General features: G+C 43.5%; 1 protein-coding gene across 1 annotated transcript in view; it reads right to left on the bottom strand.

Annotated features, from left to right (window-relative positions):
* The window catches only part of TNFAIP2 (TNF alpha induced protein 2), a 30829-nt gene that overhangs the window by 6462 nt on the left and 12334 nt on the right, over nucleotides 1–12033 (bottom strand). Inside the window, exons 4-9 of the mRNA XM_044664628.1 lie at nucleotides 7653–7767; nucleotides 5704–5826; nucleotides 4305–4405; nucleotides 3989–4087; nucleotides 1735–1861; nucleotides 52–174 (exon numbers count right to left, since the gene is read on the bottom strand). Coding sequence (XP_044520563.1) covers nucleotides 52–174; nucleotides 1735–1861; nucleotides 3989–4087; nucleotides 4305–4405; nucleotides 5704–5826; nucleotides 7653–7767 — 688 coding nt within the window. The remainder of the gene's footprint in view (nucleotides 1–51; nucleotides 175–1734; nucleotides 1862–3988; nucleotides 4088–4304; nucleotides 4406–5703; nucleotides 5827–7652; nucleotides 7768–12033) is intronic.

Genomic DNA, 12033 nt, shown 5'->3' with positions numbered 1-12033 from the left:
TGTTACAAGGGGCTTAAGTGACATTTCCTGGCCCAGCCACATCCTCCTTACCTCTTGGTACCGTTTTCTTAGGGCCTTGAATTCTGGCAGACGCTCACTGGTGATCCTAATGATTTCTGCCACAGTTTCCTCATGGGTGGCCCAGCGGGTCTGTGTCAGCCTCTTGAACAGAGGCTAGAAGAGGAACAGTTTTATTTTGGTTAAAGATGCACAGCTCCTAGATGCCCCCACCCCAGACTGAATACACACACAAACACACACAGATATGGCTATTGAGGGGAGGGTGGGGGCTGCCAATCAGTTACCGGGTGACCTCCATTTCCAGGTTCGCATTCCATTGCAATCTGGCGGAACTAGATTTTCAGTCCTTCCCTCTTTATCTTCCCCCACTCCCATGCTTTTCACCCTTATCCTTGACTCCATCACAGAGAGGATGGGGCAAAAAACACACACGGATGAAAAAAAAAATCCAAGGATGGAGCAAAAAACACACAAGAATGGGACAAAAAGCACACAAGGACAGGGCAACCCCCCCCCCCCAACAAATAAGGATGGGGCAAAAAAACGTGTTTTATATGGAAGAACCTGGGGAGACATCTTCTCCAGGAAGATTACAGCTCCCTCTTTGGGGCAGTGAACATGCAAAGGCCTAGGGGTGCAGGGAATCTCTAGCCATCCCTGGAACAGCTATGGAAAAGTTGCATTTTTAAACCAAAGTTTTCCAAAAGTGTCATCCAAGGGACCCATGGGGGCCTCTGAGACCCTTTCAGGCACCACCAAGGTCAAAACCATTTTCAGAATAATACTAAGACATTGTAATTTCTAAGATGGTAAATACTGATAAAAGGTGGCATAGTGGATAGAGTGCCAGGCCTGGAATCAGGAAGTTCACATCTGGCCTCAGATTCTGTGACTCTATATGATGCCCTTAGGGCATATTCAAGGGCAGAAAGTCTTCTTTGAGGCACGTTTTTCCTTTTAGATCAGAGGCAGCTGGGTACAGCAATGGAGAGAATACTGGCTTTGGAGTGAGGGCAGACCTGATTTCAAAAGTGGCCTCTGATATATACTAGCTGTGTGACTCTCCACCAGTCACTTAACAAGTTGGCCTCAGTTTCCTCATCTGTCCAATGAGTCAGAGAAGGAAATGGCAAACCAGTCCAGTATCCCTGCCAAGAAAACCCTCAAATGGGGCCACAGAGAGTGGATCGGGACTGAAAACGACTAAACAACAAAATGTCGATAGTACTATGAGCCAGCCAAGCAAAAGTTGTTTTGGTGGCGGAGCAGTCCTCAAAAAACTCTTAAGTACCTGAAAGGAGTCCTGAGCCCAAAACGTGTGAGATGTTGCTCTGAACTAACAGCTCATTCCCCAATACAGGCTGAATTTTAAAGCAAATGTCTTAAGGGAGGCTTTGTGGATTTCCCAGAAACGAGGATAGATAGGATGTATTTGGGTCCGGGCATGCCGGACCTGGAAACGGACGGGTAAGGGGTGGGGCACTGTGGGGTAGATGACAGGAAATGGCGACTCTGAGAATATGGCAAAACAGGGAAGTCTGGGGGCCAGGAATGAGGAGGGTGAGGTGGAGACAACTTCCAGGCAGGCAGGGAAGGCATTTCCAGCCCGGCTTCTCTAAGAAGGACAAGCATGCCGGAGGGCACCTGACTCTGCCTCCCTACCCCCCACTCTCTATTCCCTCAAATTCTCCTTCTCCCAAGGCAGGAAATTACCTTCAGTACCAGGAACAGGTCTTGGAGCAGAATGTTGAAGCCACCTTGCTCTATCTCAGGGAGGGGGTGGAAGATGAAGCTCGAAGGCTCCTTCTTCAGTGTCTGGGAAACCTTTTCAATGTGTGTCCTGAAAGCAAACAGGGAGGTTAAGCTCAGAACAGGCCACGGTGATCCAACCAACTCTCTTCTTTAACAAAAAGGAGAGGGGGAGAAGAAGGGCAACTACCTCCCTCAGTGGATAGACAGCTAGGCCTGGAGATGGGAGGAGCAGGGTTCAAATCTGGCCTCAGACACCTCCTAGCTGGATGACTGACCCTGTGCAAGTCACTTGATCCCCATTGTCTAAGTCTTACTTCCCTTCTGCCTTGGGACCAATGCTAAGCATCTATTCTAAGACAGAAGGTAAGGGCTTTTATACATATATATATATACACACACATAGAAAAATATAGATATAAATCTACAAATAAACATATACAGATATAAATACCCATAAAGAAATATGTATATTTCTTTATGGGTATTTATGTATATATTTATGTATATATTATATATACAGATGTAAATGTGAAAATATGTAGACATAAATATAGAGATATAAGCATATATAAATATATAAAAATCTACACAGATATAAATATGAAAACATACAGCTATAAATGTTTAAAAATAAAAATATATACATATATAGGTATAAATACATATAAAACATATAAATATATATCCATATTTGTGTATAAATAAATATAAAACATACATATGTAAATACATAAAATATATATCCATATTTGTATATATATGTATGTATATACATATATATATTTATAGAAAAAGAAACCCAAAGAAGGAAAGAGATTTGTCCAAGATCACGTGAGGAGTCAGTCAGTGGAGATCAGTATTCATCCTGGTCTTCTGTCAAGTTCAGTGTTTTTTCTTCTGAAGCCAGGGAATGAGAAAGCTTAATTCTGGGGTGGTGTTAAGCCCTTTTAAATATACTTTACCAAGAAAAAGAGTTTATTAAATGCTATACATCTACAATCTACAAATATAGTCTTGAAGTAGAAAAAGAAGTGAACAAACCTTAGAAAGAGAGGTTTTACTGAGAAGCTGAGAACAAGCTTCCCAGGGGAACTATCCCCCTTAGGAGCTGAAGTCCAGGACCCTTATCCTGGTATTCATCCATGGTTTCCCCCCAGACTTCCCCACTTTCAGACTTCTTTTTCTTTTGCTCCTTTTATAGAAACTCTGATCAGGCTAGGGTGAACACACCAGCAGATATCCTAAGCCTTTGTTTACACTGGCCTTCCTTTAGTTTCCTCCTATCAAAAAGTGCATTTTCATTCTTCAAAGACTTACTCAAATCCTTTCTTCCAGGAAGCCTTCTTTGATTACTTTAGACTATACTGACCCTTTTCTTTTCCTAACAGGAAAAGACAGAGTGGGTACTCTGGTGACTAGTGAGATGAACTTTCTGGCTGAATCCTTTGTTCACTGATAACAGTGCCCCCTCCACCCCAAACAAAACAAAACAAAACCCAACACCTTCCATCTTAGAATCAATAATACTGTGTATTGGTTCCAAGGCAAAAGAGTAGGAAGGGCTAGACAATTTGGGTTAAATGACTTGCCCAGTCACACAGCTAAGAGATATCCTGGTTCTTTATTCACTGAGCCACCTAGTTGCCCCCTCACTGATCACCTCTTGGTGATCATATGAAAATTTGCTTAATGTTTGAATTCTTTATTACACTGATCCCATTTAGAGGAATTCTCTTTGTGATTTTATGATGCTCAACAGATACTTCACTGATCTCTGAATTCTCTTCCACATCATACTTAGTAATTTTAGGGCTCTCCGGTGCCCATTAACTTATAAGTTCTTTGAGGTACATAGTAGGCATTTAATGTATATTGATTGAATGATTAATCACCTTAGCCCTACACTAGGTTCCAGTCCTCATTCTGCCACTAGACAAGTCACAAATTCTCCCTGAGTCTCAGTCTCCTCCTCTTAAACGAGTCCTCCTCTTAAATGAGGACACTGTCAACTGATGAAATTCTGTATCCTATACTTCTGGCAATTCTCCAGGGAGCTCCCTGAGGCCCCTGGTCCTAGTTTATCTTCCCAACATGTGACCTAAGCACAGGGCTGAGCTCATGGGGTGGGAAAGTGGGAGAAAACTCAGGAAAGACTGCTTCAGTGACAGACTGCTAGTTCTCCTGCAGTGGTTCACCCTCCCGTCCCTAGGCTTACCTGAAAGCCAGGCAGTTGTTGATGTTGGCCATGATGATGGCTCTGTAATGTTTCTGTTGTTTGCCTTTCTCCAAGAAGTCTACAAAGGCTTGTTGGTAGCTGTGGGTATAATTTCATAATCTTAGAGATGGGGAAGATGGGGCCCAGAGTGGGAAAGAAAACTGGTCCCCAAATTACAAAGACTGGCAAAGGCTAGAATTTCAGCATTGTAGGGATCCGAGCCCTGAGTCCTTGCCCTGTGCCCTCCAAGGATTGGGCAAAGTTGGGGGGAGCCCTGCCCCATGAACACTAGTGCCCTACCCGTGAAGGGGCATACCTTTTCAGGAAGGAGGAGAACTTAGTCATCAGCAGTGGTTTTATCTGTTTACCCAGGTCAATTGTAATGTTCTCAGCCTTGATTTGTAACCCAGAGATAATCTATAAGAAAAAGGAGGTTAGGAAGAGAGGGGTTGGGGGTATAGACTTGAGCAGATCTTGCTCCTGAGACTCTGGCTGGTAGGGATGAAGGGATGTAGGAATGCATTCTAGCCTTCACATCCTGGGGAAAGGGAAGACTGTTGGGACTATGAGATAATGGCAAAGGCTGCCTGGGGTGGATCACCTTTTCCTGCCCAGGGAAGGAATATGAACAAAGGAATAAATGTGTGCAAAGGTATGGATACACAGAGGGTGTATGCAGTTAACCAATGTTTACTAATTGATGCGTGTGAAGGATCACCAGTTCTTTGCAGAAGTGAGACAGAGACAGAGACAGAGAATAAGAGATAGAAAGACAGAAAGACAGAGAAGGAGGGAGGGGGAGAGAGACAGACAGACAGACAGACAGAGAGACAGAAAGAGAGAGAGAGAGAGAGAGAGAGAGAGAGAGAGAGAGAGAGAGAGAGAGAGAATACATATATTTAAAACCCATCTTAGAATCTAAATATTGGTTCCAAAGAGTGGTAAGAGTTAGGCAATTGGTGATTAAATGACTTGCCCCAGGTCATCCAGCTAGGAAGTTGTGTGAGGCCAGATTTGAACCTAGGATGTCATGTCTTGCTCTTTATCCACTGAGCTACCTAGCTGCCTTGTGCATATATTTTTAAAAAATCATAGTAGAAGGGCCCTTAGAGATCTACCAAGTTCAGTCCCCTTATTTTATAGAGAAAGAATAATGATTCCCAGAAAAGGGAAGGATATAGTACTAAATAGCAGAGACAGGATTAGAACTTGTGTCATCTGACTTCAAATCTAGCTCTCTGGCCACTATGAGTTTGGCTACATATTTGGGTTTTTCTCTCTTTTTTTAAAGTGGGAGTGGGAGATTGGGGTAGGTGTAAGGGGTGGGATGAGATCTAGGAGTACAGACACTATGTTACGTGGATAGTCAAGTGTGTCAGCAGTAAGCAGCCCAGGCTATTGGGCTCAGCATGCCATGTAACACATACACATACAGGCACATCCAGGTATGGGTGGATATGTTGGGGAAGGGCCACAAGAGATCTGGACATACTTATGTGCATATTTTCACACTTGTTTTGCCTTTGAGAGCCAGGGCTGTGTATCCAGGTACCAAGTATTCATACGGGTGGATACCTGAATGAAAAATACATCTGTGTGTTTTGGGGGCCAAAGCCACAGCTCCTGGATATGCATACATTTATGTTCCATAGACTGTACATATGTGTTATGCCTCTGTGTTATGGAGCAAGGGGCCAGAAAAGCTGTTCCAGTACCTGGATGATGTCAATTGGGAGCTCACTGTGGAAGTATCCTTCTAGATATATGGGCTCCTTGTCCTCTGACCATTTCTTCACTTCCAGCTTCAGCCCCTCGTTCATCAGTTCCTGGACACTTGCCTGAATAATGGGGGAAGGACCCAGATGGTCATGGGAACTTTGTGGTAGTAGGTTCAGCCTGGGGATAAGGGAATCACCTAAGATGCTTTCCTCTATCCCTTCCCACCCCCATTCTCACTCCTGGTTGGCTCTAAGGTCCCAGGGTGGGATGGGATATGGGGGGTGGGAAGGGATAGAGGAAAGCATCTTAGGTGATGCAGGAATCAGAAGACCTGGATCTCCTCTTGTCTGGCCCCTATGACCAACTTTCAGTCTGAGAAAGTCTCTTCTGTGACTCAGTTTTCTTATCTGTACATAGAGGAGGTTAATGATCTTTGAAGTCCTTTCTGACACTACCATTCTATAATTCTCTGATTTTCTCAGCCTTCATCTTTTGTCAAATATTAGCCTCTAAATTACGTCCCTACCCAGGGCTTTTTGCAAGGAAGGTGCTTTGGAGAAAGCACTATAGACAAATGAATTGGTATTACTTATTATTATTATCATTAGCCACTCACATCCAGCCCTGGGTTATCACGGTAAAAGAGGAAACCTGCTGGATTTGGAGTCAGAACTTCAGGGCTTAATTCCCTGTTCTGATACAAACCCCTCTGTTAGTTAACTTACTGACTGTGTTTGATTTTAGGTAAATTACTTCTCTTTTCCGAGCCTTAATTTTCTCATCTGTAAAATGAGTGATTAAACTAAATAGTTTCTAAATTCCCTTCCAGCTATTTATACAACAGAGGCCCACTTTTTGGGGAGAGGAGGGTGTGCCTCTCTTGCCACAGAATCCTTTGGCTTGTGCTCTGCTGGGAGGACTCTCCCTTGGGAAGGGGCTGGTGCCTTCTTTGAGAAGGAAGTCTGTCTACAGACAGGAAAGCTTTTGGTTCATTTGATTGACATCACAATCATCATGATGAAGAATAAAAATATCTCCACACATTGGTGAGTCACTGAAACTTTGTGAGTATTTTAAGTCTTTTTATTTAAGAGTAATTTTTGACTATTATTGACATTCCCTACTTGTACCTCAACCTAATGCAGGGTTCATCATTCTTATTTTACAGATGTGGAAACCATAGCTCAGAGAGGGGGAGGGAGGTGCTCAAGATCACATAGCAAGTTAGTGGGTTAGCCAGGACTAACTCAGAGCTCCTCACTCTTAGTAAGGGGGAACCCTCTCACTAAGTCCTCATTTCCCATCTCACTGATCTCCTCTCAACCAACCTATGAATACCAAGATCCTTTATTTCCCCCCTCCCTTGTTGTCCCTACCCAGATTACCATATCAGGTTCTCCTCATCCTTCTTTTAGATGTCCAGCCTCCTTTTTGGTTTCTTAGCTCAAAGTAATATTAAACCTCCAGAATCTACCTTTGGAAAACCAGGTCTTGCACTCATACTGACACCTGGTGACTTACATTCAAAGGCTCTCTCCAGCTATCCATTCTGCTCTTACTTTCTCTGTCTCTGTCTTTCTTCACTGTCTGTTTCCTCTATCTCTTTTCAATTTTCTCTCTCATCTCTCTGCTTTTCTCTCTCTTTCTCTTTTTCTTTTTGTCTCCCTAGCTTTCCCTTCCTTTCTGTCTTTCTTTCTTCTCTCTCCTTTCCATTGCTATCTCAGTCATTATATCTTACCCTCTTTTTTTTCTTCATAACTTTCCCTTATCTTTTAATTTCTCTCTTTTCTTTTTTTAAAATCCTTATCTTCTGACTTAGACTCAATACTGTGTATTGGCCAATTCCCCAAACTAGAATGGGATGGGAGGGCAGATAGAGAGCAGCTACTGTGAAGAAGGGGTAAGGAGAGAGGGACCAGGCCACATCAGACAGTACCACTCTTACCGTCTCATCAGATAGGTAGTTGACTTCTAGCCTTCGGATTTGTTTGGGTGGCAGGAGGCTCCCCAAGCCGATTTCTTGAAGTCTCCCTGATAGCTTGACATTATTGATGATTTCACTAATAGTGAAAACAAAGGGAAATGCAGAAATGAAGGGCCTGTGAGCAGAGAACTTTTCCAAGACTTTTCCCTCCCATTCCCTCAATACAGAGCTGGTCATGAGGCTAAGCATATGGATAGTCTCAAAAGAAAAGGGAGAAGGGTGGGGCAGTTAGGTAGTTCAGTGGATAGAGCATCAGGCCTGGAGACAGGAGTCCTGGGTTCATATTTGATCTCAGACACTTCCTGCCTGTGTGTCCCTGTGCAAGTCACTTAACCTCCAATGCCTAGCCCTTACTACTCTTCTGTCTTGGAGTCCAAATAGTATTAATTCTAGGATAGAAGGTAGGGATTTTTTTTAAAAGAGAAAGAAAGGACAAGAAAAGATAGAGTCTAAGAAGAGCTCACAGAATCATGCAATCTCCAAATCGGAAGGCACCTTAATTGGACATCTGGTCCAACCCCAAAAGAGTTCCTCCCAATACCTGAGACAAGGGTTAACTAGTTTTCATTTGAAGTAAGAAGGAATCTATTACCTTCCAAAGCATCCAATTCTACTTTGGGACAGCTCTAACTGTTAGGAAGATTTTCCTGATCTCAAAACTTAAATTCACATCTTTTCAACTTCTGTCCAATGCTCCTGATTCTGTCTTCTGGAGCCAGGCTGAATAAATCTGCCTTCCATAAGACAGCCTTTTAAGTATTGAGAGCAGTGATAATATTTCCCAGAGCCCTTCTCAGTTTCATCCCCAGATTCCCATTATGGCATAGTCTTGAAGCCCTTCATCATCATGGTGGCACTTCCTTGGATGGTTTCCAGCTTATCAATGACTTTGCTAAAATATGGTGGAGAGAACTAAACACAACAGTCCGGATGAAATCTGGCCAGAACAGAATATGGAAGGGTGGGAGAGCAGCAGATCCAGGTCCCACTCCTTAGAAAGCTTCTAGTTTAGAGTGACAGAAGATGAAAGTGGGTGCAGGGAGGGAACAAACATTTATTAAGAGACTATTATGTGCCAGGCATGGTGCTAAATTCTTTACAAATATTTCATTTGATCCTCATAACAATCCTGGACAATATTATTACCTCATTTTACATATGAATAACCAAAGACCGACAGAGGGGGCCTGATGCTCAGGGTGTGTACTCTAGGAGTACAGAACAACCAAGCAGCCATGACCAACAATGCCTGGAATGCCCCCCTCTCCACCCATCCTCCACCCAGGATGCCTCCATTTAGACCTGACCCTGTCAATCATTAATTCCTCCTATCTTGGGGCAGGTTGTGGCTTCCGACAGGGCACAATGCCACTTGGCACTGATTAGAGGTGGAGTGGTCTGATGCTGTAAATCTTCCGTTTCTACTCCCTTCCCTGTCAGCTTTCCGGAAATCTGGCAGGAGTAGCTGTCTTTGGATACCCAGGGATGGCACTTGAGCTGGAATCCCAGAAGATGGAGTGCCTGAGACTAGGCACAATTGGGTCTCTGCCAAACTGACCACTCTCTTCCTAATGTCTTCTCCTTTTTTTTTTTAATTAAAAATGTTTTGTTGTCATGCAAAACACTTTCATATTGGTCATTGTTGTAAGAGCAAAGTCATATGTAACCAACCCCCTCCCCCCAATAAAACCATAAATATACTGATGTGAAAGGCAATTCCAACAGTTTCTTTCTCTGGAGGTACTAACATCCTCTCCTTTTAAATACTCCTTCTTCTTCAGCTTCATCTTTCCTCCTGTCCTCTGCCCAAAGTCTGGTTAGCTCCGGGTCTCTGGAACTCTGGGCCACCCTTCCATAAACTGATAGATTCACCATCACACAGAAGTGGAGGAGGTGAGTGGGGATCATAAACCCAGAACCTTTGAGCTGATACTAAAGAGCCTCTCATCCAACACCATCATTTTACAGGTGAGGAAACTGAGGCCTGAGGAGGGGAAAAAGAGGTGCAAAAGGGGGCTCTAATTCCTTTTCTAGGGCTTTTTCTACTAAAAGTGCAAAGGGTCCACGTGGGAACCTGCTCTTCAACTGTATAATATTGAAAGTAAAATCCCCCAGTTCAGAACGCTCCTCTCTTCCACTTTACGGGGTGGTGGTGGAAGGTTGGGAGGAATGAGTAACAAAAGAATGCTGGTCTTGGAAGCAGAGGAAGCAGTTCTGGGTTCAAATTCCCTCTCCATCGCTTACTAAGACTTTGGGCTTAACTGAACTTAATTTCTCTGGGCATCAGTTTCCTCATAAAGTGAGGGGACTGAATGAGGGCCAGTGACAACTTCTCTGGGCATCAGTTTCCTCAGGAAGTGAGGGGATTGAACAAGAGGGTCTCTAAGATCACTAGGGCAGCTAGGTGGCACAGTGGATAGAGCACTGGGGAATCTTCCCGAGTTCAAATCCAACCTCAGACACTTACTAGCTGTATGTAAGCAAATCACTTAACCCTGTTTGTCTCAGTTTTCTGATCTATAAAACAAGCCGGAGAAGGAGATGGCAAACCACTCTAATATCTTTGCCAAGGTAACCCCAAATGGGGTCATAAGAGAGACAGACACAACTGAAAAAATCTGAACAACAGCGACAAAAAATCTCTTTCCAGCTTGCAATCTATGATTTTACCCAGGACTCCAAATTGCTGGGTTATCTAGAACTCCTAAACCTCTATTCACGATGGCTGAAGGGGTTTCGGCTCTCTGCCAAAGGCATAGCTGAGAAGAGGAAGTGAACAAGCACCGTCTGTGGTAGTCAGGAGACCCGAGTTCTCATCCTGGCTCTGCCCCTGCCTTGTTGTGTGACCCTGAGTAAATCACTTCCCCTCTGAATCTTTGTTTCCTCTTCTATCCCAAAGGGGAAAACACCAGCTCAGCCCTGGACCTCCCTTCCGGTGCTGGTGTGAGGATCAAAGGAAGAGTCTTTGTCTCTGAGGCCAGGGCGATAATAAGCATTTATCAGAAAGTGGGGGATGATGTTTACTAGGGCCCTTCGAGTGGGGGAGATGGTTACCTTCCAAAGACTTGTTAGAGAGTCCACTAGAGTAAACACAGCTGTCTGGAAGATATTTCATTCTCCTCCCTAGTTCCCAGGGGGCAGCCTCTAGTCCTAGGCACTTAAAAGACTCCAGTGATAAGGGCCAGGGTTTCCTCTTAGTTTGGCGGAGACCTTGGAGGTCATCTAGTCCAATTCCTTTTGTTTTTGGAGGATGAAGCTAAGGTTCAGATTTGAGGAAGGGATTTGTCCGAGGTCGTATGGCAAGTAAATAGGACAACTTGGGGTAACTAGGTGGCTCACTGGATTGAAAACCAGGTCTGGAGAAGTTCTGGGCTCAATATGAACTCAGGCACTTCTAGCCGTGTTACCCTGAGCAAGTCACTTAACTCCAATTGCCTAGCCCTTACCTCTCTCTTGCCTTGGAAAGAATACTTAGTATCAATCAAATCAAATTATATTTAGAATATATATACATACATATTCCAAGACAGAAAGTTTCTTAGAATACCAGTTGTCTACATATATAATATAGGACAACTGGTATTCCAAGTCAGATCTTTCAACTCCAAGTCCAAAGATCAGAAATCATTCAAAGTAGAAGGAATATATAGAAGCTTACTCTTTCCCACAGCTTCCTGCTCCCCTAGACCACCCAACATGTCCCCCAAACCTCTCCTACATTATGAAGGCTGACAACCATCTTAGAGTCTCAGAACTGGAGATTCTTTGGGATTCTGGGAATGAGGACACCTAGCTTTTAATTCTGAATCTCATAATGATTTGCTGCCTAACACGGGGAAAATCCCTCCTCTTCTCCAATTCTCAGTGGTTTTTTTAATCTATAAGTGAATAATAGGAAGCTCTGTGCATATGTGAGGGAAAATCTCATCTAAATATGTACTTTCTCCAGTGACTAACAATAGGGTTTTGCACAGGAGAGGTACTTAATAAATATGTGGTGTTATTTAAAATTGGCAGGGTAAATTGAGGGAGGCTGCTTTACCAGGCTATAGGAGAGAGAAGAAAATCACAAATAATAAAACATTAGAACTGGAAGTGGGGCAGCTGGGTAGCTCAGTGGATTGAGACCCAGGCTTAGACTAAGGAGGTCCTAGGTTCAAATGTGGTCTCAGATGCTTCCTAGATGTGTGACCCTGGGCAAGTCACTTAACCCACATTCCCTAGCCCTTACTGCTCTTTTGCCTTGGAACCAATACACAGTATTGATGTTAAGAGAGAAGGTAAGGGTTAAAAGAAAACTGGAAGGGGATATTTAGATTCAAATGCAATCATCTCATATTAT

This window comes from Gracilinanus agilis, chromosome 2 (genome assembly GCF_016433145.1).
Source record: "Gracilinanus agilis isolate LMUSP501 chromosome 2, AgileGrace, whole genome shotgun sequence".
Lineage (NCBI taxonomy): Eukaryota > Metazoa > Chordata > Mammalia > Didelphimorphia > Didelphidae > Gracilinanus > Gracilinanus agilis.
The sequence above is the reverse complement of the archived record's forward strand: the minus strand, read 5'-3'. Positions and strand labels throughout refer to the sequence as shown.